The 26375-nt window shown below is 38.0% G+C and overlaps 1 protein-coding gene across 8 annotated transcripts in view; it reads right to left on the bottom strand.

The window, feature by feature from the left end:
* Window positions 1–2020: 2020 nt before the first annotated feature.
* MAP7 (microtubule associated protein 7) overlaps window positions 2021–26375 on the bottom strand; it is a 153552-nt gene continuing 129197 nt past the window's right edge. For 3 of the 8 annotated variants that reach the window (XM_033103500.1, XM_033103497.1, XM_033103496.1), the window contains 11 exons: window positions 25716–25867; window positions 21111–21226; window positions 20483–20766; window positions 18193–18427; window positions 16816–16987; window positions 16497–16598; window positions 16053–16103; window positions 15894–15951; window positions 13153–13255; window positions 5205–5428; window positions 2022–3491 (listed from right to left, as the gene is read on the bottom strand). In XM_033103500.1, the coding sequence (XP_032959391.1) occupies window positions 3481–3491; window positions 5205–5428; window positions 13153–13255; window positions 15894–15951; window positions 16053–16103; window positions 16497–16598; window positions 16816–16987; window positions 18193–18427; window positions 20483–20766; window positions 21111–21226; window positions 25716–25867 (1508 nt within the window). In that variant the 3' untranslated portion in view covers window positions 2022–3480. Of the gene's footprint in view, window positions 3492–5204; window positions 5429–13152; window positions 13256–15893; window positions 15952–16052; window positions 16104–16496; window positions 16599–16815; window positions 16988–18192; window positions 18428–20482; window positions 20767–21110; window positions 21227–25715; window positions 25868–26375 lie in introns of all 8 variants that reach the window. The other 5 variants (XM_033103503.1, XM_033103499.1, XM_033103502.1 and 2 more) reach the window with 3 other exon arrangements.

Raw genomic sequence — 26375 nt, forward strand, 5'->3', positions numbered from 1 at the left:
AACCAATATAAAAACCCAATAGTCACCAAGGAAATAATTACTACCAAATCTTCTAACAGATTTAAAATTGCTCCTGCTGTTCACATCCATGTCATTTTCCACTTCTCGGCCTTTAGAGCTCCTTCCCCAAAGAAATGCCAAAGGATGTGAGAAAATGACAGCCTAGATAGAGCATTTCTGAGAGGGCGTAGGTGTTTGATGAATAAAAACAGCACGGGGGCTGGAGGGAGGCATGATGTTTCTAGGCAGTAAGTTCTTTTTAAAAAATTGGTTTTTGTGACGTGATCCAATTAATTATTTTATCATGCCTTTTAATGTTCTATGCACAAAACAAATGGCCAATAGTCTAATACTTTCCATCAGTTAAAAAAAAAGGCCAAGGCTGAGAATTTATTGGTGTCTGTTCAATATACAATATACTTTAAAATGCTTTAATATGAACTTTGTGTGCGTGTGTAATTGAACTTTAATCTTACCCTGGAAGTCAGTCAGAGAGCATTTACCCCAATCTGATAGCCACACAATCTGGTAGCTAGGTAGGTGCTTTAAATACTGTCACCTAAATAAATCTACACCAGTGTCAATCAGCATAAGGGATGTTAGCAATTTTTCATTACCGAATGAAGCTTTAAAGGTTAAGTGGTTGCCTAGAAAGGTTTTGAGAGACAAAAATGCATGAAACATACAATACGGCAGATCCTCCAATCTCATGACTTTTGATTAGTTCCTCAGTCTAAAACTCCATCTGCCCGTGTCACCTTCCCCTGAAGCGCACTCATTTAAGAATGTTGCCTGATCCAACCAGGTTACCTAGTCCTGCCTTCAAATTATCACTGCTTCGGCTTCACTGTAATTCCCTCAGTCAAGGTGTTTGTAAGATTATGAGCAAAGAGTCTTCCCAAGCTTTCCAAGGCCCTGCTTACTAATATAAATTTGTTCATGTGAGAGAACTCTGTTTTAGATTTGCTTTTAATATGCCACGAGGTAGTGAGGTTATGCAGCAGATATATACTGGGGGTGCTAAAAGAATGTACACAAGTGGACACTTTGGTCAACGTTGCTTAAGCAGTAGTTCGCTGTAATCAGAAGTGTCTGGACGCTGATGGTAACCACTTTGAGCACCTCTTGTAATTGCAGAAGTCAAACGTGACTTGTACTATTACAATTTTAATGCAGTTTTCCTTTCTTAAAAATGTGTATACATTTTTTTGGCTCTCTCTCTCTCTCTCTCTCTCTCTCTCTCTCTATATATATATATATATATATATATATATAAAAACCTTACCTTCCAGTAAAGGCTGGCATTTACCATGTTTCCCCGAAAATAAGACCTAACTGGAAAATAAGCCTTAGCATGATTTTTCAGGATGACATCCCCTGAACATAAGCCCTAATGTGTCTTTTGAAGCAAAAATTAATATAAGACCTAGTCTTATTTTCAGGGAAACACGGTACCAAATGAATCTATGATTGTTGACTAAATTGGCCTAGTCTGCAATGGGATGGAAACGAAGCTAAAAGTCCATCCACTCTCATTTCACCATTAAGGGTCATATTTGATCCCTAAGCACTGCCCTTAATGCAGTGCTTACTGAAGACCGCTTTAAGACCTCTTTACCGACCTCCAAGGGCTGGACAGAAAGAAACCCAGACATTACAAAGGTCAAGGTCATCCTTTGGCAGTGTCATTCTTAAAAAAGTTAACAATTTTATACTTCTAATCAGAACTTGATTACTTAGAAGGCTTTGTTTGCTAATAATTGTTCAAGTTAAACATCATAAATAAAAAAGGGAAATTTAGCCAAAATAGAACTATTGCTCTAATTCTAAATAAATCTAGACTACATGACTGCTCAGAGGAAGCTGGAAATAGATAATTGAGGTCAAATGAAGGGCAACTTGGAAAACTCAAAATCAACCTGAGTGAAATTATAACATATGAGAAACCTAAAACTATGTCAAACACATTTGGTGTTTCATGCTAGGTCGATTTAAACAAATAAAACAACTTTGTTCAACAGATGGCTTTTAATATGATTATGTGTACATGGACAAATGGGTATAGGGGAAACCCCCAAATTAATGTTTTAACAAATTACAGCTGTTACTAAAAATGATATGCTTGGATTTTAAGGAAATAGTCCAATAAATGAGTAGTCTCTCATTCGATCTAGTAGATTAACCAATTTCTTTTTTAATAAAACCAATACACTATAGTGGTGGAAGTTTACCTTTTTTAATACTCCACAGAAAAACATGTGTTCCCTCTCTTTCAATATTTAGCTATTCATAGCCTCTAAGATGATAAAATAAAATGGAATTTATATTAGTAAACGAAAGTGCAAGTTTGTACAGCTAAGCTCAGCAGCAAATGTGAAAAAGAATGAAAAGTGAAAGCTGATGGATGCCACGCAGAACGTCCAGGACATTCGTGAAGGTATCCTGCCTGCACAGTGTCCTATGTGCCAAACACAGCAACATTCCATCATTTTTTCATTGCTCTTAAACGAGCAAAACCAGATTCTTTTTTTATTTAAAGAAATATTAAATCTTTATCCCCCCACCCCCACCCCACATAATTTGTGATCAGGTAAGGCAAAGATAAGTCCCACCAGCACTGGGGACAGCAGCAATACACAGACTTCAGAAATAGCCCTGAATCATCAGTAACATTCTCTCATGGGAACATAAGGAATGGATCTAATAAATCAAATCTGCAATGTTGTCACATTATTCTAATTTATTTGATTAGTTTATCTGGAAAAACTTTATAAATACATTATTTAAGAGGATAGTAAATTATTTTCTTGTTCTGAAAAAATAATGTTTTTTTCCCACATTTAAAAACTGCTTAGTACGCTTTTGGAAAAGGATATGCAAGAAGAATGTGACAGCTGGGTTTGCAGAATGTCCATGTACAAGTTGCATTTACAAGAACCTGGTAATCTGCCTGTAATTTGCCTCTACAAATAGAGCTCTTTGCAGTATTATTTAAACAAACAAGCTTAATTTAAACACCTTTCTTACTCATTGTACTTGTAGAGCAAAGAGGTACTTATTTTTCAAGTATTATATTGTAAAAGGTAAGTTTTTTGTGCCAATTTTACCTGTTAGCTTTTAAAGACCGAGATATCTATGTGAAAAATCATGCCGGGTCAGCCCATTTCTTTTATAGCCAAATGTTCTCATCTTTTAGAGAATGCAGAAAATATTGATTTGCTAAGAAGGAGCACACTGGAAAAAGCCATTTTAAAGTATTGAAGAACAAGGAGCATTTCTTTTTCTCTATTGGCGAGAATTATTAGAAAAGCTGTCCAGTCTTTTGTATTCAGCTGGTTTTAATAAAGTCTTTTCAAAATGATGGTCAAGAGATCTTTAGAAAACTGGAGGAGAGGGGATGCTCCTTTACAGCATGGAAGGAATTCCATTAATTGTAGAAATTCCTATTAAATATCTGCTTTGGTTCTTCAGAAGAAATGCTCATACAACTTCTATATTAGGAGAGAGAAAAAAGAATAGATTAATATAATATTTATCTAAAATCTTATTTAAAGAATACTACAGTAATATCTTACATTTCTAAAACTTAACCATACTTTTAAGAATAGGCAATTTTATCAGGATCCATGGTCTTATATTTAAGTGAATTCTGCTACTAATAGGAAAACACATGTCCTTTACTTCAAACTCTCTTCTTTACTGTTGTACATAGATAGTACTTTTCTTTGAGGTTAGGGACTTACATTTGTCCTTATATCCTCAGTATCTGATGCTTCAGTCTCCAAACTCGTTTGGAAATTAAATAAATATTTGTCGATAAATAGTCATGACCCCAAAAGAACTTTTATATCACTTAAGATCACAGACACTGGACTCTGTTCCTAGAGAAGGTATAGAAGGGTGGACACAATGGGAATGGAATGACAGATAAATCAAAAGGTGACCAACGGCCTGTCAAGTGAAGCAGAAAGTCACCTGGACGTTCCTTCCTTCTGTGAATCTGTAACATGACAAAGTAAGAAGTTGCTCCGGGAGTGTGTCCACCAACATGCAAGTAATCAGATTGTTCCCAAAGGCTTAAGAATCAGAATGTCAGACCTGGGATGGATTTACAGAATCCTTTTACAGTCTAAAAATGTGGATCACTAAAGTGAAATTATACTCCCAAGGTCAGTACAGTAGAGAAGAAAAAAAGACTAGCTTCATTTGGATAGGTGGTTCAACATTGGCTTTTTCAACCAGTTAAAGTGGACAATATTTGTTACAAGTTCACAGATGGAATCTAAAAGATAAAACAATTTGATCACAAATTGAACATGGCCAGCTCAGTTCATAATAGTATAAAGAGATGCTGGCTAGTACATGAAAGAGATCTGCTGGGAAGGGAAGTTGATAGAATTCAAAGAGATTTGAAAAGAGATGGAGTTGGGCTTATCCCACTTATTCTTGAGTTGATGGGACTGTGCTATGCCCAGTAAGTTGGTAATTTTTGATGTTGCTCTTTATTTCTTTGGGTTCTGTAAAGCTGTTGCTCTCCTTGTACAAAGACTTCAGGTCAAGTGTGAGGCCTAGAGACAGGGTAGAAGAGAGTCACTGGCACTTCAACAAGAGCTAGTCACTCAACAAGGAATGGAAGACCCTTGGGCTCAGTGTGTTCCTAATTCGGAATATGGGTCCCATTACCTAAATTGTAACTATCTTATTACATGTAAAAAGGACAATAGTATATTATCCAGGTTGCTAAACCCAAACAAGAGAAAATCGGTGGGAGAACATGATGGCAGACTTCAAACATCTAAGGAGCTGAGAAAGATAGAATAACAAGGAAACAAACCTTTTCTCCAGTGGGACTAGGCCCTGTGGTCCCTAACTTACGGTGAGGCATTAAGTGCTTGTCTTGGTATGAAGCATGTTCTGACAGTGAATGCTGCTGGGCAGTGAGTGCCGCTCCGTGAGGAGAGGCTCATGGACACCCAATAGGTACTGCGGACTGAATTTCTACACTGAGTGGGAGAACAGGAGGGGCCCCAGAAGTTGCCCAATCCAACTCAAAATTCAATTTTTATGATCCTGGCACAATCCTTTTCATGTGGCTTATTGGTCCCTCGTAGGACAAATTGCGCCACAGTCACACTGAAGATTCATTCTCTCTTGGGTGTCACATATTCCTGATGATTACTGAAGGGAGTCTGAAGCAAGCTTACCTGCTGTCTGTTGTGTTTGGACACCATCTACCTGAGGCAGGGGCCCAAGCGTCCCTTCATCATCAAAGGCCAAAATTGGGTTCAAAGGAATTTCTGGGCTCTCACTGTTGGTGACATCTAATCTGGATGGTTTAGATCCAATGGGTAAGTTTATAATTTCTTCAAAATTTTCATTCTGAAGAGATACTCCATTTTCATTTGGTTGTTTTTCCAAATTGGGAGTACTGGGGAATTTGAAAAATAAAAAATTAAAATGAATTAGTATTAAAACTGGAAAATATAATTTTAGGACAACCAAAAATTGTTTTATAATAAATAATTATACAACTTTACAACCAAAAAATATTAGACTGACCACATCATTACTAACAAAAATGGTGAATTCTGATATATTTGTATTTTAAATTCATACTTTTTATAAATATCCATTATTTTGATATAAAATTCATTAAATGGTACAATTTATCCAGTAGAATAGACCATCATCATCATCACCACACATATTTAACAATTTCTACTGCAGGCATGTCTACATTCCTTTGGTAAAGAGAAGCCATCACTTCAAAGATGAGCGGCTTACAGTTCAGGGTGAAGGGGATGATTTGCTCAAAGTCACACAATTACTGACAGTGCAGACTGCATACGTGATCTCTTCATCTCTGGTCCTGGGCTATTCTCATTTTGCCATTTTGTACACACCCAGGCTATTCAAATTCTAGCCCTTCTTGGATATTGCCGACTTCCCAAAACATACGCAGAATTTTATAGGTAAATTGTTTAAGATCAACCTTCTTATCTTTGTCCCTTAAATCTTCCTTTGAACCCACTTTGATTCTCACTGATTAATTCATGTTGAATATCTTGGATTTATTTTTTAGGTACATTTAACTGGCATCAAATCCTTATTTTTCTACCTATGGTTTCTCTTCGATTTTTCATTCTCTTCATAAGCTCTGTAGCCAAATTGGCAGTTCTTTATGTTATAACCTGATTATTAAGCTTTACAATGCATCAAAACAATGTCTGTCTACCAAACGAATGCTAGGTTAATTTTATCACTCACTTTATCTGATTGCAGCAATAAACATTATTTACAAGTTTCATAATTTGTTCAGTGCTCAACTCATGTATCACAAATGACCCTATTTGACAAAATTCTAGTTAAAATTTCCAAATGGAAAATGAAAAAGACAAAATATAAAACAAAAATTGTGAAAGTTTTAACTTCTAATACACGCTGATCATAAATTCAATATTTAGCTACAGAAAGAGGTGTATGGAAGAGACAGGCCAGCGATCAGAAAATCAGGTCTCTAGTGTCAGCAATGCCAAATGCTTGAACTTTAGCAAGTCAGTTCCTCTTTTTCCATCTCCTTCCAAATGATAAAATAAAGCTAACGTACATCCAATTTTTCTATTGCTTTGTTTTTGAGCAATCTGCTTCCCTCCCCGCCCCCTGCACCGCATTAAGGAAATATTTAACTGTCCCTAAACAATGAGAAGTACTGATTTTGTGGAACACATTTTATAGCATTTCTGATTTGAATATTTTGAGGCACTTTTGTTAAGTATGAAACCTCTTCTAGGAAAAAATAAAGAAGCCTGTCCTAAGTATCACAAAGCATTGCAAGGTACATTAAAACTATTATTTCTAAAAGTGCTGTGGAAAAAAAAAACAAATATAAAAACATTATACTGATTCTGAGTATGAAGGTGCTTTTCTGCTGTTTCCCCAAGGCGGGGAGAGGGGCCTTGGCATCACAGTAGTATGCATGAGCACGCATGCGCACACACGTTAACAACACCTGCCCTTCCGAGTCCTTGAGCCACCCCACCCGTCCTCCTGTTTTTTCCCCAACACCAATGGGCTTTCTGTAACCAGAGAAACAGTCATGGTTCTCATCCCAAAGAAATTTTAAGAAGTTTTGGCAAAAGATCAAGAGGAATACATCTCCAAAACCCTCATTCCTTGGCTACCTCAACTCTCACCACCTTGTAGGTTGCATGCGCTAACAAGTCATAATGGCAACACCAACCCCAGATTTCAGTCAACAGCTGACCTCATTTTCCTTTCTCACTCCTACCTGGCGACCCCACCCATTTTTACTTGTTAGCAATTAGAGGAATAATCGTGCCATATGTTTTGGGTAACCAATTATTAGATGTTCTGAGGACACTTTGAACAGCAGAAAATACACAACTGAATCTGAAATCTCTGGGGTCAGGGATTATGGGTCCCGTGTGCCTTCTCAGAATAAGAGCTCCAGCTTTTGATTTCCCTTTCCTTGGCTACACTCAGGAGGTTGAAGCTGGGTGCAAGACTCTTGAAGATGTGTACTTCACTTGATCAGTCCAAAATACATCCAGGGAAGAGGCCAGGACAATGGTGGAAATCTGATGGTCCATTCCGCTTATCATAGCCAGAACCTTAGTTTTTCTTAATGTTTATTATCATGTTATAACAAGTAACTTTAAAATCAAAAGTGATACATCTCTTTCTGCTTGCATGATAGGAGCTTGGGAATGTTACTTTTCCGTTAAGTAAAACTAAGTACAATGATAAAATCCTAGGGTCGGGAGGAAAACCACTAAAGTCTAACACCAAAATTACTACAAACCCCTTATTTAAGAGAGAAGAAATGTTCTATTAAAGAGACAGCCTCCTAGGGCTAAGAACAAGCATAAAATATCTCTTCGGGTAATAGGAGGATAAGATTACAATGGCCTGTATACCCATGAGTTTTTTAGCTTCTAGAATAGAGATTCTCACCTGGGAGTAGATACATTTGTCAGAATAACCTGAGAAATTTAAAATAATTTCCTGCCCCACCTCTTGTGTTCACACATTTATCCTTTGTCTCCTGTTCCAAAGCAAGTTTCCTATTCATGAATAAACACTCCCCTCCATCTATGGGCTCTTTCCTCTAAAAATACTTGCTCAAGAACCAAAAATAGCCTCTGCAAATAAGAATCATCCTTGCTCAGGCTCATGTATTACTCTGCACCTTTAAAAACTGGCCAGAATTTTGGTAACTCTAACCTTTTTCAATTCTACCTATTGTTGTGGGGAGTCTGTCAGGCAAGGATAACAGCTTTCAGGCTATAAAAGGATTGCACAGCAAGGCTGAGAGCCAAAGAAAACACATGGGCCAGACATGTCACTCAAGCCCCTCAAGGTTAGGAGTAAGGTCCAGGATGTTCCGGTGCAGAGTTTCTCTGTATCAGGAACGACTGTTGGTCTTAGCTGCTAGACAAGTAACATTAGAAGCATACTACCACATCTCTGGGGGCGGGTAGGGCGAAAGTAACCCACTTCAGAGCACTCATTTATTTTTCCTGAAGAGAAGGCAAACCAATGTATTAGCTACTCCAGACATAAGGAAAAGTGAAACTTCTCCCAGTCTGAATTAAAGATATTCATTCTAAGGAGTGGAGTTTTCCAGTGAAAACCAACCCTGCCACAGTGCTTATAGCATTTGTCATGGTAGATTTCCAGAGTCTCACCCACATCAAGTTCTTTGGAAGGAACGCCGGGAATCTCCAATTTGTGATTTAATTCACAGTGGGCAAGCTGGAGCCGTCTATAGCTCTGCATTTGGTGTATAGTAGGGTATTTAATAAATATGCGGACTGATGACAAGCTGACTGTGGAATGCGTCATTAAACATAATGCACTGAGCTGAAAAGCAATGGCTTTGGCAAGTGATTTCAAGGTCAACTTGAAACTGGGAATAAAAAAGAACATTAATGGATATGATTTACTTGTAATTTTAAAGTCTTTAATAGGATTTAAGATGCAAAACTGTTTAAAAACTTGAGTCCCTACTGAATTAGAGGAAATGTTTATTCATGAATGGGAAACTGTCTTAGGGAAGGATATCAAAGGTAGGTAAGCAGGTCCTTCTCTAGATGGAAGAGCATGAGTGGCAGAGAGCCTCAGGGATCAGTGCTAAGACTAATTTAATAATAATCTGGAAGGTATGAGGATGAAAAATTTAAGTATGCAGATAACATTTATTCTAGGCAACACAAATCATAAGAACAATTCCTTGAGGAAAATCATTAAATGTAGGCAAGGTAAACGCAGTGGGTTTAAAGAACTCTAAGCTGAATCACCCTTAAAAGATGGAGAGCTATTAGTCACAGTGGAGGTAACAGATCTTAGAATCACTGTAAACTGTTTTCTTATGTTTTGATGGTTAGAAAAAAAAGGCCAATAAAATGTGAGGTATAAGAAGATGGGATACCAGATACAACACAGAAGCATTTTTCTATAATATCACACTGTAGCTATATCCAGTGGACTGTGTGTCTTTTGGATACTGCACTTTAGAAGAATAAAGATAAATAACAGCTAACATTTGTATGGTACAACAGAGTTTTTAGACCTCCTTCACAGACACTATTTCAATGTACTCACCAATACCTTGTGGGGAAGGTATCTCCACGTCCAAATGAGGAAACTATGTCTTACTTAAGTAGGTTAATCACAGAGTCTCTGAACTTTTCAGAAATAAAACTAGGAATCCAGCCTAGGACTTTTGGTTCTAAAGCTCTTCTCCATCAACTCCATACTCATGCTAAAGAATCTCTACAGAAATATGACTAAAATGATAAAAAAGGTTGAGACAGAGCCTTTAAAGACAAAGTAAATATGTCAGTTACTGATTTTTTTTTGCGTCTAAGAGCTCCAAATTCATCCTTCATTCCTGTTCTGTGAAACTGGATCTGGGCCCTTTACATAATTTTCCTTTGGCAGCTAGCACAATCTTAAGCTTTGTCATTAAAGGCTGCTAGAGACATGATAGGAACAAAGAGTTCTGCATCCCGGTATGGTGTGCTTGCTCAGCAGGCTCCTGAAGCACACCCCTGCCTGGCTGCTACAGTGCACTGCGAACAGCAGCCACCCCCAAGACCCTTCTAGGGCAGCTTAGTGGGAGAGAACGTCTGGTGAGACACCGCCTGGTGAACAGCTTTCCCAGGAACTCCAAAGGACAGATTTCTGGAAATTCCTCTGCCATCCAGTGAGTCACAGCTATACCCTCTTCAACAAGGGCTGGACTGAGGCCCTGGGGGACATGACTCTTCCTTGGATGTGACCCAGGAGTAGTGGCTGTTCCTTATATCCGGTATTCTTGTATTCTTTAGAGTTCTCTTTACTTCTTACTAGCCAATCTCATTACTTCGATCCCAAGTCACAGTTAATTATTCTTGATATTAAACTTTCCTATTCAAATTAATCTGTGGTTTCTTTCTCTGGATTGGATTCTGACTCATATAGTAAGCAAAATAGAAATATTTAATTTATAACATAAAAGCAGAAAGGGAATAGAAACAAAATCCATAAAATTATGAAAGGTATAAAAACTGTAAAAAAGAATAAATAAATAAAGGCTTATTCCTAACATCTAGTTTCTGACAAGCATGGGTCCTCAATTTGAAACTGCAAAGAAACAGCTGTAAGAGGAATAAAAGCACTTCTTTATGCACTTTTGTCGTACTTGTTACTAAAAGAGCTGATGCAAAAGTGAAAATATAGATTGTTTCAAAATTAGTAGATAAATTAAACAAAGATAAATTTAAAAATAAGTAAGGGAAGCACAGTTTCTTAGGCTACATATCACAAACTTTGTGTATCACACAATGATACAAACTTAACAAGCACATTAAACATACCCTATAGGTCAGGGTCAATCAGAAATGGATGGTGTTTCTCAAACTGGGGTCCAACTATCTATATGAATTTTTACAAATTTACATTTTTACTCTGATAAAAATCTTTACAAATCCACAGCAGAGTAGTGTAATCATCAATGTGGCTGACTGTAAAAAAGCTGCTTCACCACATGATTTTCACGCTCCATTTTGCATTTTATTTTAGAGCATACTGATAAGAGGCAGTACCAGTTTATGTGACAAGGACTAATGACTAATGAACTAGGTTCAACTGAGTAAATAAACATTGTGCTAGTGCCAAGTAAAAAAGCCAAGTTACATCATGGCATATATATAAAAAAACAGATCTGAGGTTTTAAAGCAGTTTAAATAGAGAAAAGAAATGGGTGAAATGAATTATCAGCAACTCACGACAGAACAAGCATCCCTAATGCAAAAGGGATCAATAACTGCAGAAAAATATCATTCTTCACAATAAATGACTTCTTTACTTTGGATGTTCCTGGTCTAAGAGGTACTATTTTTAACTTAAATTTGTAACTTGTTTTTTGGCTTTACAGATAAATGAGAGCTATCAAAATTTTAAACCTAAGTTTATATTTGTAAAAATAACAAAAGTAATGCTTGTATATCTCTGGGAATCTGCTAGATTTTTCTTTTTTTCCTTTAAAGGGGAGACACACTGGAGACAAAGGATTAAATTTGTTAGGCTCATTCTTGAATTACATCCTAATTTTTATATATGATACTAACCTGAATCTGTCTGTATTGTTAGGTGACAGAATAGAAAAAGACCTGCTTATATGTGTCCCAGTTGTTTGTCAGGAATCACCTTACATGTATGACAAAGGACAATTTATTACGTGGGTAAAGATGGATGACACCAGTAAGTTCACAGTAGTATTACATAGCACAGTAGTGCTATATTTTTAAATTACAAACTGTGCTCTGTGTGTAGAGGAGGATTAAAGAAAATAGAATTTTATTATCTATATCATTTTTCATAATACAATTATGTTTCAGGTTCCTATACAATGATTAATTACTTGGTGACTTTACCACTGAAGAGAGTCAGCTAATGTATAAAACTAATTTTATTGATCAGACAGAATTATCAGTGGCTTAATAAGCCCGTTCCTTATGACAATAATGGGGTTCGCTTTGTGGTGCTTATTATTCCTTCCTAAACATCTCTGAAGTCAATAAATTGAACATCACAAATTATAGTAGGTGGGACTATTTTATTTGAAAATCATATGAACTAAAAAAAAAATGTATCACTTTATATCTTAGGTAATTATTCCAATAGATTTTTTCCAACATAACTGAAAGCTTATTAAGATCTTTCTTAGGAAAATTATTCTCTTTGGTATTATAGTGGGCAAAACGAGAAACTTCCACTGTCTCAGAAAGATGTCAATAGATATCTTATGACTCATAGACATATTAGGATATCCATCTTAGGACGACTTATCTTTTCACTGCTGCCAATTATGTTATAAAATCTTGTGTAGTGTGTGTTTTTAGCTTGAGAAAAAAATTAATTTGAGGACCTTCAATTCTCTGATGGTAGCAAAGACTCTAGCATTAGCGACTGAAAAACTCATAAAATAATTAAGTAAATTCTGAAAATTAAAAAAAAGTCACAGCTGAAATTTTTGAACATTATTACAAATACTGATACAAGGTCTACATGACTGGATTTTTAGGAACAGCTATAAGTACTCTTATTTTTCATTTTTGAGTGCTCTGATAATGCTGTCAATATAAACGTTAAGAGAAAGACAATCTTTCTTCAACCCACACTTCTTTCTTGACTGCTGTTAGCAACTGTTTGATTCTTCAATAAAAAGACCTACTACTAATAATATATCATAAGAAATATTGGTATCTACATGACTTTTACTCTGGAACAAATCTCTGACTCACTAAATATCATGGCAAAAATATAGCTGTCATATACCAGTAAAGGGTGTGGATGTGGTCTAGATCACGTTAAATATATATAGAGAAAAGTAAATTATTCCTTGTAATTTTCTTTAACAGTCACACAAAAACCTCACCATATTATTTAAAGACTCAAGAAAAAAGGTATTTTCCCCTTTTCACAGTACAGAACTACTGGCTCTACCAAACATTATTGAACCAAAATAAAAATAAATTTTATTGTTAAAACTTTGAAATTACATCAGGTCCAGGAAATGCTGGTGGGATTGGTGGGGTAAAATCAATAGTGTCTGCTCTAACGTATCATTAGACACACATAACTCACCTCTCCACAGTCACTTTTGATTGGTGTGAGGTAACCACATGTGGGCTAGCCGCTGGTTCTCCATTTCCTGGAGAATTCATCACACATGGAAGTGTAGATACTGCTGGACATAGTAAAGAAGATGGAACAGAGGATTATTTCTCCTCTATTGTCAAACCCAAACCCCAGAAGCTAGAATGCCTGATTTATGTCCTGGCTCTGCTACTTACCAGCTGTGTGACCTTGGGCAAGTGAAAAACTCGCTGTGCCTCATTTTCCGGAGGATAATAGTACTTACCTTATAGGCTACTGTGGGAATTAAATGCATTAACACATGCAAAGTACTTAGAGCAGTGCCCAGCATATTGTAAGGGTGAAAATCAGTGTTATTATTTTTGCTTGCACTAAATTGACTCTGGACAAAAAGTATATAATACTGAAAGCAAAGCAATTGATGAAGATAGCAGTGAGCTGATTCGATCAGGCTGATGCTGAACATCTTTACTGAATGATTTGGGACAATTCACCTTAAGTGATAAAAAAAAATATTTCTTAAAACTATTTAAATATTTATTTAAATTTTAAATATTATTTAAAACTAATATTTTTAAAAACAGTTTTGTTCTAGTCACACTTAGAATGTTAGGGATTTCATGAATTGTACCTAAGTGTGCCACCTTGTTATTCAATGCTCAATGTCAGAGTCCAGCTTAAGCCACTAATATTGATGACTGACTCTAAAATTTGGCACAGGGTTACTGTGTCTCGTAAATCTTCATACAAGTCAGAGTTGCAGGGAAATTCGTGCAGTTTATGGTTTTAGTTTGATGTGAGAGAATAACTGAAATAATTCCAAGGAAATGTTATTTCACAGCCTGGCACAAATTCTTAAAACTGCCAGAGGTGCAATGAGTCTGATAACTGAAATAAAGAAGTATGGATAACTTTAAAGCTGCCAAAATTTGCAAAGCAAGTAATAAGGCAGACAGCCTCTGAGAAGACTTCTCTGATAGGTCTGTAAACTCACCTGCCTACCTGCCTACCTGCCTGCCCTAGAATTCTCTTTGGAGCACTGGTAACACCATTCAGCCTTCAACCAGGTGTGGGACTGGGAGAAGAGAAATACTTGTTAGCCAGATAATCCTCTGGTCTTTTTTTTTTTTTAAATGGTATTAATGCAAACCAATTTCTTATGAGTATTGATAAACATAGGTATGACAATTGACAAGTTTTGCCTTCCCTTTTGCCTTTGTTCATTCTTGGATTGAGGTACAAATACTGAAAGAACTGATAACGAAACAGCCTGGAGGGAAAAAATAAACAAATAACAAGGGGCCGGGCTACGTACACACTACAGCATCAGCCCCTCAAATAATCCTGAGCTGTGTAATTTACATCCTGAAACACACATGCTGATGACTCAGTGGGTGCTATGCCTGCTTACAGCCTACCTAGTACAACATTCTTGGAGACAACCTGCTAAAAATGCAATGGGGTTAATATGCAACCACTAGTATTACTCTCCAAACATACTCAACTAGGGCATCTTTAACAGAGCATGAAAACCCTACCATTAAAGGAATCACCACATAGAGAAACTAGAATAGTCTCTATTGAAATAAAACCAAATCCCCAAATAAAAATATTTTATATTTGAAAACCCCTAGAGCTTGCAGAGAATGACCTTTCAGATAATTTCATTTGATCTTTACTCCAGTCTTAAAAAAAAAAAAAAAAGAAAAGAAAAGAAAAAGAAACTGAGGTATCTCTGGGCCTTTCTTCTAACTGTAGATGAGGAAAGAGGAAGACTTGAATGATGAGCTACCTACCAACCACCTGTATGTACAATCATCAAGACCACGTGGGATCACAGAAGGACCAGAATTAGAAGGTGGTGACTGGGGCTCCAGCTGTGCAAGGTGGGCCTATCACTCCGTGTGCATAGGAAGCCTGCCTGGCTCGGTCACACTGAATACTAGCACCTACAAAAGGGCCTAGCAAGTAGTAGGTCTCTGAAAATGCTGTTGACTCCAAGATAAAGAACCTTTTACCTCACAAGGCTGCAGTGGAAAAATTAAACAAGAAAACTTATGCAGGATGCATGTGACACAAAAAGGGTAATAGAACTGAACCTGAGTACTGAAACACTAAAGTTAATTTTATTTTTATTTAAACCAAATCTGGCTTAAAATCACCAAGACATTACTCATCTACGTCCAAAGTCTATAGCATACGAACAACTTTCTAATGAAATCTCAGCAGATTTTTAATTTTAACTCTATTCTGAAGTCAGAACTAAAATATTTAAATCCTTTTTTGAGAACTGCCGTAGTACAGGTTGTCAAAATGTGAAAGTTTAAATGAAATTTTAGAATGCAAATCAAACAAAATTGTTCTAATTGTGTGTGTACACACACACACACATAAATCTCTCTCTCTCTCTCTCTATATATATATAGTATATATTCTATATATACACCCACAGATACATAGCAATATATATACTCACAGATACATGTAAGATGTAAAATGATTTAAGATATTAAGCACTCCATCAGAGTATATACAAATGTGAGAAAACACATGCCAGAAACGTTGAGTTTTACATAAGGGGAAAATTTGTGGACTACATGACACACACCTAAGCTTCTGTGAGTCAATGACATCTTTTTTTTTAAATCAATCAACGAATATCTTGACCTCTACAAAGTCAATTCAAAACTTCTATATTTAAATTGATTTGAGTTCTTTGAAATAAGTACCTGTTCCTCCAGTGACAGCTCCCTTGGCTATATCACCATTTCTCTGATCAACAGTTTTCTACCAAAAAAAAGGAAAAACACTTTTTAATGTCAAAGTTCCTAGTGAAGTAAAGAAAAATAGAAGCCATTAAGAATAGTTAAAAATGGCCATCTCAATACCTTATCTGTAGCTTCTGTTCTCCTGGTTCTTTTCATAATCTCCTCAAGTCGCTACAAAGAAGAATTGAACAAACATCAGATATAGAAAGAAAACTAGCCTGGCATGCTTTACTTACTAAGCAAATAGCAAGTCATTAAAACAACGGCTGTTATTTTGGGAAAATATAATATCCACTGCTTTGTCTTAAATGGAGTTACTCCAAAGAGTTAGAACTGACTTAAACTACCATGAATTGGAAGTAACTGTTTTTGGTGAAGGCTGAAATACAAATAGTGATTTCTTTGGAGGGAATTATTATCACTGAGAGCTACTTGAGTTTATCTGTAATGGGCAGAACACATTTGTTTTCTGATGGCAATGAGCTAGTCTCCTGGTCTTTAGAAAGCTTCCAGTGTAGAATGAGAACAATTAGGGCTCCAGTCTTCTGCATTAGAAGCCACTACCTTCTTTCTCTCCAGGCGCTCCTGCTCTTCTCTCTGGAAATGCTTCTCTCGTTCCTGCCGGGCCCTCTCTGCTTCTTCACGAACACGAGCTTCTTCCTCTTTCTGAAAACAATCAATTGTCACATGCTTCTTGCAAACAGGCTGGGTTGGCCTGCTGCGCCAATCTGTCGGGGTACCCAGAGGCAAAGGCCAAAGGGCTGCCGGAGAACGTGCGCAGACAAGAAAAACGCTAACAGGACACTGCCCATCTTCCTCTGCTCATCCGGATGACACCCCCGCCCCACCCGAGCACGTGGCCACCCGGGATCCCCGGCCCGACCTGTTTCATCAGGCGCTCCATCTCCTCGCGCTCGCGCCGCGCCCGCTCTTCCGCCTGTTGCCGCAGCTGCTCCTCCCTCTCCCGGGCCTGCTCGGCTTCCAGCCGGCGGGCTTCTTCCTCCCGGCGACTTCTCTCTTCCGCTACCTTTTGAGCCAATTCCTCTCTCTTTTGCCTGGAAAAAAAGACAACAAAACAAAGATCATGAGGCGAGTTCCTGGCAGAGACGCTTGGGTTGGTGGTTATTGCCAGGACAGTTTGTGCCAGAGGTTTGGCACAAAGGCCTCCACTGGATACATTCGACATCGTTCAGGGACAAAATGGGAAGCCACGCTCTTATTCGTCTTCCTCATCGTCCCAGCCTCATGGTGCCTTGTGGTAAACAGAAGCAAAACGTAACTCCTAATATTTGGGGGAGAGCTTGTCTTTTAAAAGGAAATGCAGTTTAAGTATCATTTAAAGGCAGAGACTTGTTTAACCCAATAACGTGACTATTTAGTAATGAATTTTGAAACCCCTCTCTTTCCAAGAAAATCTTTGTAAATAAATAAAGGTTATAATATTCTGTTACAGGACAGGAGGAATATGGCCCATGTAAGCAAGCTCCCTGTTGGGGCCCAGCTCCGAGATGGCGGCCCAGCTCCGAGTTGGCGGCCCAGCTCCGAGATGGCGGCCCAGCTCCGAGATGGCGGCCCAGCTCCGAGATGGCAGGCCAGCACTGGGGCTGCGATCCTTCCCAAGATGCAGTTCCGCTTATTTGAAGAACAATTATATTGACGTTAGCCTTGTTAGCCCAACTAAGCAAACTGTCCCAGCATACTGTCTGGCAGGCAATTATGGGAAACTTAACTGTCTCGCTCTGCTACCCTCTCAGAGGACTTAGATCTGGAAAGAAGAAAATGTGAATACTTACTATTCAGTTGTAAAACGATAATTAGTAAGATAATGAGGAAACATGGAGATCAGAGATAAGTAAATAAAAATCAGACTGTACAATTGTACCTCTATTGTGGTTATAATTATGTTAAGTGTGCGTGCGTGTGTGTGTGTGTGTGTATTTATGTATGTGTACACACCTGCAATTACTCAAAGAGACTGGAAAGGATTACCCAAAATATACACAATCACTGAAAACTGGTAGATTGTGGGTAATTTATTTTTATTCTTTAAATCTTTCTCCATTAATGTAGTATTGTCATTATAAGAAAATGTGATTAAAAACAATCACATAGTGGTCAGAGGAACACCAGGTAAGAGTAATTCTAAAACAACTAATCCATTTACTTTCCTCACTGCTACCGTCTCTTCTCTTTGAATGAAGACTGAATCTAAGGTATCAAGGTATTACTATGATATCACTTAGCAATGTCACTCCTTTACCTTTCAAGCTCTTCTCTCTCCCTCTTCTCCCTTTCCTCCTTCTCTCTCTGCTCTCGGGCCAGCCGTCTCTTCTCAGCTAGAAGCCTTGTGGCCTCTTCTGGGTCGGTGGTGCCTGCAGAGGTCTTCGGAGAAGCACTGGCAGTCACAGTGGATGACGGGACTGGGACCGAGGCTGAGGCTGGGACCCAGGCTGGAGTGGGGGCTGGGACAGGAGCTGGGGCCGAAGCTGGAGCAGCTGTACAAACAGGTATAAGGAGAAAACTAACTGAAAACAAAACCCAAAGAACAAAACAAAAACTAGCATTCCCCACACCCTGGGCCTAGAATTCATCATTATAAAAGAAAAGGGAATGTTTATTACTATGTGTTCTCACAGTTTCACTGTATTCTATCTGTAACCAAGCAACAGGTAACAAAGAGTTGCATGTGTAAGTGAGACATCCAACAAAGCTGACACTCTTCATCAAGTCTTATTTTTATACAAGTTAAATCAGTTAACAACGTATACTGAATGTGTATTCAGTACAGACTCTCACATTAGGTTCTGTGGAAAGTTATACCCTGAGCAAAAAGATGGTGAGATCTTCTATTTGCCTTTCATTGCATTTAAAATACTCCCTCTTTAGTGACTATTCATGACTAGAGGACTAAAGCCTTTCTATGACCATCCTCAGCGTCCATGTCACGAGCCCAGACTCAGGCTGGGAAGATGACACCCAATTCAGATGTCCCTTTTGTCTACTCAGAGCTGTCTCCAGGTCTGGGATGGGAGGAACCAAGAGCTTCTTCAGGAGTTGGCACTCATACTCCTTATACATGCCAGGTGTCCACTGTCACTTTTGATGCCAAGATGCAGGATGGGCGCAGAAGTTCTCTGACTTTATTCACATTCAGGACAATGACCTAAAGAGCTGGTGCAGCAGAGAGACCCACAACGTGGCATCACAGTGGAATGCAATCTCTGGCACCTGAGCATTTCAGACCCTCCAGTCATATTTACATTTCTTCTTTTGTTCCCACAGATTTTTCTTTATGCTCAGGATGCTCTTTGGCCTTTCTCTTCTTCCTTCTATGCAAACAAACACTGGACTCCTCCATTCTCTAACAACACTATCATTTATCTTGAGTCATCTAGTCTTTCTTTGCCCCTACTCTCTATATTAAAGTTAAATCTTAAGGAGAAAATTTTGAATAAAGACAGTTATCAACCAGAAATATTGAATTGCTAGTTCCAGCTGACTTTAAACTTTTAAGTAGCATCTGGTTAGCCTGGCAGAGATGCAATCCACTGGGTGTTTTGGAAAAAAAAATTGACTTCTGCCCAGCACACAGGCTAAGCCAGTGGTCCTTATACTTCAGTAAACACAGGAATAGGGTGACTCTGGCCACTCTACTTCATCTGGTAATCCTGCACAGGAGTCAGAGTCAACGGATGAGATTAGTAACCTTCAGCTTCCTTGGATCCACCACATATTCTGACTTAGTAGATCGGAGGTAGGGCTGGGGCTCTGCAGTCTGAAACATCACAGATGCAGTGGTTTAAAAATATTCGCATAAATTCTTTGAAAATTTTCCCTTTAAATGGTGGAGACTAATCCCTTCCACTTGAGTTCAAGTTGAAACTAGGGACTTTCTTCCAATGACTAGAATATGACTGAAATTGTGACTTCTGTGTGTGTGGCTTCTGAGACTCGGCATGAAAGGCATAAAAGATACTGTGGATTCCTCCTGATTCTCTGTCCCAGATCATTCACCTGGGGGAAGCCAGCAGAGCAAGCAGATTGTAAGGAGATCAAGCAACTCTATGAGGAGGTTCACATGTTATGAAACTGAGGCTACCTGCCACAGCATGTGTGTGTGAGCCACCCTCCAACAACCCAGCTAAGCTGCTCCCAAATTTCTAACCAAGACATTGTGTGATAGAATAACTGTTAGTGGATGTTTTAAGCTACAAAGTTTTGGGATAATTTGTAACACAGCAATAGATAACACAAGTGATTCTGATGCAGGTGCTCTGAACACCACATTTTGTGAAAATCATAAAAGGAATCAGAAACCATAATTGAATTAATATGTTTTAACTCCAACAATAGACTTTTGGATATAGGATTCCACTTTCTTTACATGTGAGAAAACTATACTTAGGATAAGATCCCAAAATTAGCCTCAGAGTAAAATTTCCAAGTTTCTAATAAGAGGGGTGGGGGGCACTGTGTAAAAGAAGAACAGGAGGAAAAAAGAGAGAGCAAGCAAACCACATTCTGTCACAAGCCAGTTAGTTGATTCTTACTAGGGACATCCTCTGGTTCAACAGGTGTACCCTCTTCAACTGTGGCTTCTTCCACCTTCACTAAAGGTACTCTGGCCTTTAGTGAGGCCTCGTTGGCAACTTTCTGAGATTCCTTCTCAGGGTCTTTTCTCTCAGGTTCCACTCTGACTTCTCTCTTGACAGGGCGGATGTTGCCAGGGGAAGGGGGCCGGACTGGAGCAGAGGCAGCTTTGACTGGTCCGGGAGGCAGGGAAGATGTTGGTCTGGGTGTGCCAGGCAAATGAGGAAAGGACTTGGATGGGATCCTGGGACACAAACAAACAACATAAAGAGAAGGGGACATGTATGAATAGGCTTGCCAGAATCTTCCTTCCCTGAGCCCCCTATCATGTAATTGTCCCAGAATACCAATATGGAAAAGAAATGAAAGTATTCAGCCTTGCGCATTTGTCTTTTATGTGGCAAATGCGGAAATACTCACCATAGTGACCCATTTCAGTTTTTTGGTTTTTTTTCTTTCCTTTAAGGAAAAACGTTATTCCCTAAGTCAAGGCCAAACCATGTGGGGTGATCAACTTCCTTTCAGAGGACAGACGCTACTACTTCTCCAGCATGGAAGAACCCAGCCAGCCTCTTGTATTTAACTTACCAAAGTCTGGAAGAAGCTGGTGTTCTGGCTTTGGGATGAGATGGAGACACAGCCCTACGGATGCTGGATGTGAGGTGGAAGGGCATGTTCTCTCTCTCCCTCTCTCTTTTATAGCCCTAAGTTCAGAGAAACACAATCATTATATTTCTCCATGCACTAGACAACCACATGGGACCCCCCCTGGCAGCTTTACAGGATAGTAATTATGCCTCTGGCAGATCAGTCTCCAGAGAGGAAGGCCCAGGACTTTTCACAAGGGAGGCTGGGGTTAAGCAGCTTGGGTAGCTTTTTTTCCTTTTACTCAAAACATTTTAATTAGAGTGAAGTCAGATCAAGGAGAGATCTGAATGGGAAAACAAGGAAGCGTGATTTGTGATGTGGAGATTTTGGGGATGAATTTCATCATCTGTACGTTAATAAGACTGATATTGGAGAATGAACCTACATAAAGGTATATAATCCTCAGATTGGGTTCTTTTTCTTTTTTTTTTTTTAAGTGTCATTGAACCAATTTTTTTCTTTCCTAAAACTGACCTTCTTTAAATCAACTGAAAGGGGTAGGGACAGCAAGGGAGAAGCAGTTTGGAAAAACGCTCACTACTTGAGGTAACACCCTCCTAAGCAGATAGATGTTTTTATCCTCTCAGTGATTTTTAATGTCCTTTCATTGGTCTTGTACCCAAACACCTATTTGGGAACCACATGGGTAATGGTGCTCCTGAGTCTCATCATTATCTGAGTAAACAGTCAGAGGTCTGTACAATAATCTTTCTTGTTAACACTTTCCACAGGCTAAGGTGGAACACCTACAGCAAGCTGCTCACGTCAATGGTCTGGACAACTTACCAGCAAGACAAAGACTCTAATTTTACAATTAGAGTTAGGTTTAGAATACAAATAACCTCCAACAGAGACTATATAGACAGAAACTCCAAGGCAGTGCTGTCCAACAGAACCTCTTGTGATGACAGAAATGGCCTAAATCTGTCATGTCCAATATGGTAACCATTTAGCCACATTGGGCTATTTGAATTTAGATCTACATTAAATTAAAATTAAATTAAATACAAAATTAAATGCAGGCTCACAAAATACATTTTAAGTGCTTAATAGTAGCCATTTTAATTTAGATCTAAATTAATTAAATTTGAAATTGAAAAGCAAATTAAGAAAATAATTTATAATAATATCAAAAAGAATAAAATAGTCAGGAATAAACTTAAGTAAAGAGGTAAAAGACTCATACAGTGAAAACTAGAAGACATTGCTGGAAGAAATTAAGGAAGACATAAATAAATGGGAAGATATCCTGTGTTCATAGATTGGAACACTTATTATTGTTATGATGGCAATGCTACTCAAAGCAATCTATAGATTCAATGCAATCTGTATCAAAATACGACATTCGTTTTTGCAAAAATAGAAAAATCTAAAGTTCATATAGAATCTCAAGAGACCCTAAATAACCAAAACAATCTTGAAAAAGAACAAAGTTGGAGATCTCATACTTCCTGATTTCAAAATATACCAGTATTATAAAGCCACAGTAATCAAAACAGTGTAGTATACCCTAATAAATTTAATTAATTAAAAAAACAACAACACTGTGGTACTGGCATAAAGACACATGTCTAGACCAATGGAATAAATAGAGAGCCCAGAGATAAATCTTTGTGACTATGGTCAAAGGATCATTGATAAGGGTGCCAATACCACTCCATGGAGAAAACACCATCTTCAACAAATGGTGTTGGGAAAAGTGGGTATGCACATGCAAAAGAATGCAGATGGGCCCTTACCTTACACTATATACAAAAATTAACTTTAAATAGATTAAAGACCAAATGTAAGACTTAAAACTATAAAAGTCCTTAAAACTATAAAAGAAGAAAACATAGGGGAAGCTTCATGATATTGAATTTGGTAATGAGTTCTTGGATATGATAGGAAACAAGAGCAAAAATAAACAAATGAGACTACATTAAACTTAAAAACTACCATGTAACAAAGAACACAATCAACAGAGTAAGAAGGCAACCTATAGAATGGGATAAAATATTTGCAAATCATACATCTGATAAAGGATTAATATTCGGAATATATAAACAACTCTTACATCTCAACAATAACAAAAATATAAAGATTAAGATTTAAAAATGTGCAGAATATTTGAGTAGATATTTCTCAAAGATGATATACAAACGACCAACAAACATATAAAAACAGGCTCAAAATCACTGATAATTAGAGAAATGCAAACTAAAACCACAATGAGATAGCCCCTCATACCCATTAGAATGGCTACTATAAAAGAAAACGAAACAAAATAACAAGTGATGGCGAAGATTTGGAAAAAGTGGAATCCTTGTGCACAGTTGGTGGGAATGTACGCATAGGTAAAATGGTTCAGTCACTGTGGAAAATAGCATGACAGTTCCTTAAGAAATAAATAGTATAATTACATAAGATCTAACAATCCCACTTCTGGGTATATATCCAAAAGAACTGAAGACAACAAATGGAAGAGGTATCTGCATACACATATTTATAGTGCTATTTACAATAGCTAAGAGACAGAAGCAACTCAAATGCCTCAAGAGAAGAATGGATTAACAAAATGTGGTGTTGTATATACATGTATATGTACATGTGTAGACATGAACGTGTACATGTGCGCACACACACACAGAGGAATATTAGCCTTGAAAAGAACAAAATTCCTGTGACATGCTACAACATGGATGGACCTTGAGGACATCACACTAAGTGAAATAAGCCAGTCTTAAAAGGGCAAGTACTGTATGATTCCATTTATATTGCATTTAAGTATCAAAGCAGTCAAATTCATAGAAACAGAAAGTAAAATGGTGGGTGCCAGGAGCTGGAGGGAACAGGAAATTGGGAGTTGTTTAACAGGTATAGTTTCAGTTTTGAAAGATGTAAAAAGTTTGAAGATTGGTTGCACAACAGTGTAAATATACTTAAAATTACTGAACTGTGCACTTGAAAATGGTTAAAACGGTAAATTTTGTTACATGTTTTTTACTGCAATTAAAAAATGTTTTCAATTAAATTTAAAATTGGTTTGTCAGTCTCACTAGCCACTTTTGAAGTGCTCAATAGCCACACGTGGCTAGCTGCTCAACTGGACTCCAAAGTGCAGCTCTAGGGTACACATGACTTGTGGAGTCATTTTCTGTCAGTAGATATTTGCCTAAATATTTAGTTGTAAAGAGGTGAAAAGAAAGCCAATAGATTAAATACAGAAACAGGAAAGCATTGCAAAAAGAAAAAAAAAAGAAAGAAAGAAAAAAAGTGAGAAAGTAGTGGTTCTGGATCATGTGATGAAATCCCTCTTTTAATCAGTTGGCGAAGGGCAAGCTCTCATCCTTCCCTCCTGGAGTGTTAATTTTTGTTTTTATCCAAGGCAAGGTATTTTTCCTTTGGTTAATGTTTTTCCCTCACCAATAAATACCTAATGTTTGGCTAAAGCTTCCCTGCTGTACTACTGCTTTTTGCCCATAGCTAGGACCAATGTGCTAATGACAGAAAACTTCCCAGACTTCTGACTCAATCATGAATTAAATGCTGATTCCCGAAAACCCGAAAGCGTTGAAAGAAAACTGCCTGTAAGCAAAGACTTCAAATTCTCACAATCCTAGAATTATCCTCAAACATCTAAGAAAAATCCTTTTAAGCGTCCATTAGCTTTATAAATCTGAATTGTTGTTGGACCGTAAGATTTTTAAAAAATTGTTCCAGTCTTGCATTAAATGGGTCATGCTATTACCATGGGAGAGAAGCAATGAGATCTTCTGGTTGACTGGTGAGTCCTTTAAGACTGAAGTACAATGTCTGAAGACCGTAGAACAGTATCTACATCTTTGAACAGATACCAAATAACTCACAGTTTAAAACAAAGAAGAAGGATTCCTGGAGACGTACAAGTTACCTCATTGCATTTATAGCATGGTGAAAATTAACGTTAGCTCAGTCACTTTGCCAGTAATGACAAGTACAAATTATATTCTTTACTTGGAAAATCTGAGTTTATAACACAGCCCAACAGCCTTTCAAGAATTACTTAGTGAATAACTAGTGTTGATAAAATACTTTGTTACTATATTTTAGGATCTGAGACTTGACAAGGATTAAAGATGCAGATAAAAATTCTTCATGTTGTTTTTTAGTGAACCACATGTAGAGTTCATCCAACTTCTGGATATGGTTGGAATAAAATGCAGAGGCAGCAGTCCAGGCCCACTTCTTCTTCAAAGATTTTCTACTTTCAGAACTACAAGTATGCTGGCATTGCACTTATCTGTATGGAGGCACCAGCACGGTGCTTTAGTCATACATACATACATCCTTGAACAATGAATTGTTTTCATTTCCAAATTCACATTTTTAGGGGGACTAAATTCCCCAAGTGGAAAGGAAGTGTGGGGTACACTACCACCCAGCCAACCAGATTCAGGCCTGGTGGGAAAGATGGGCTGGCGGATGTTGCCACCTCCCAATCTTCCATCCACACCGCACCTTGGGGTGGTGTCCACTGCACAGAAATAGCACAGGTGGGCCCGGTCGCCCCCAACGGCTACTCACCGCTGTGCCATGAACAGTCCTCCTTCGCGCAGAGCCCTCAGGTGGCGTGACAAAGAATTTTGGTCGCTCCATCGGATTTCTAGAGTGTGCAGCTTTGTAGGGCATGATGTTGATGGGGCTGCAAGATGCTGAACGAGGACAAATGGGGATAACTAGGGTGCAGGTGATTGTTTTACACACAAGAGTGCCAGAGGAGCAGTTGAAGGAAAGCCAAAAGCAGGTTCAGAAGAAGGAGCAAAGCAGAGATAGAGAGAAAAGTAGGGAGAAGATGTTATTACCTAAAGGTGTCCAGAACCATCATACTCAGCTCTCCTTACAGTCCTATCAGTTTACAGGGTATCCAAAAGGAAGGCGTGTCCAAATGAAAAACGTGGAATATATAAGCTCTAAGTACTGATTAAAGATACAGATGTAATCCAATAATTATGGGAAGCAATCGCCTTATATTCCTACAGACTGATGGTTCTGGTAAAATGCTACTACATCAGTGGTAGATAATTTTTATATAAGGATTGCTTTATAATGAGATTTTTTCCTAATTAGCTTTAAGATGGAACAAAAGGTGGAAAGACAGGAAGCGAGCAAGCAGGCAGGCAACAATTTCAGGAGTAAAGTTCAACAGCCAGTGGAAAAAAAGCAACAGAAGTTTTAAAATGTGAA

The sequence above is a fragment of the Rhinolophus ferrumequinum genome, chromosome 3 (assembly GCF_004115265.2).
Source record: "Rhinolophus ferrumequinum isolate MPI-CBG mRhiFer1 chromosome 3, mRhiFer1_v1.p, whole genome shotgun sequence".
Classification (NCBI taxonomy): Eukaryota; Metazoa; Chordata; class Mammalia; order Chiroptera; family Rhinolophidae; genus Rhinolophus; species Rhinolophus ferrumequinum.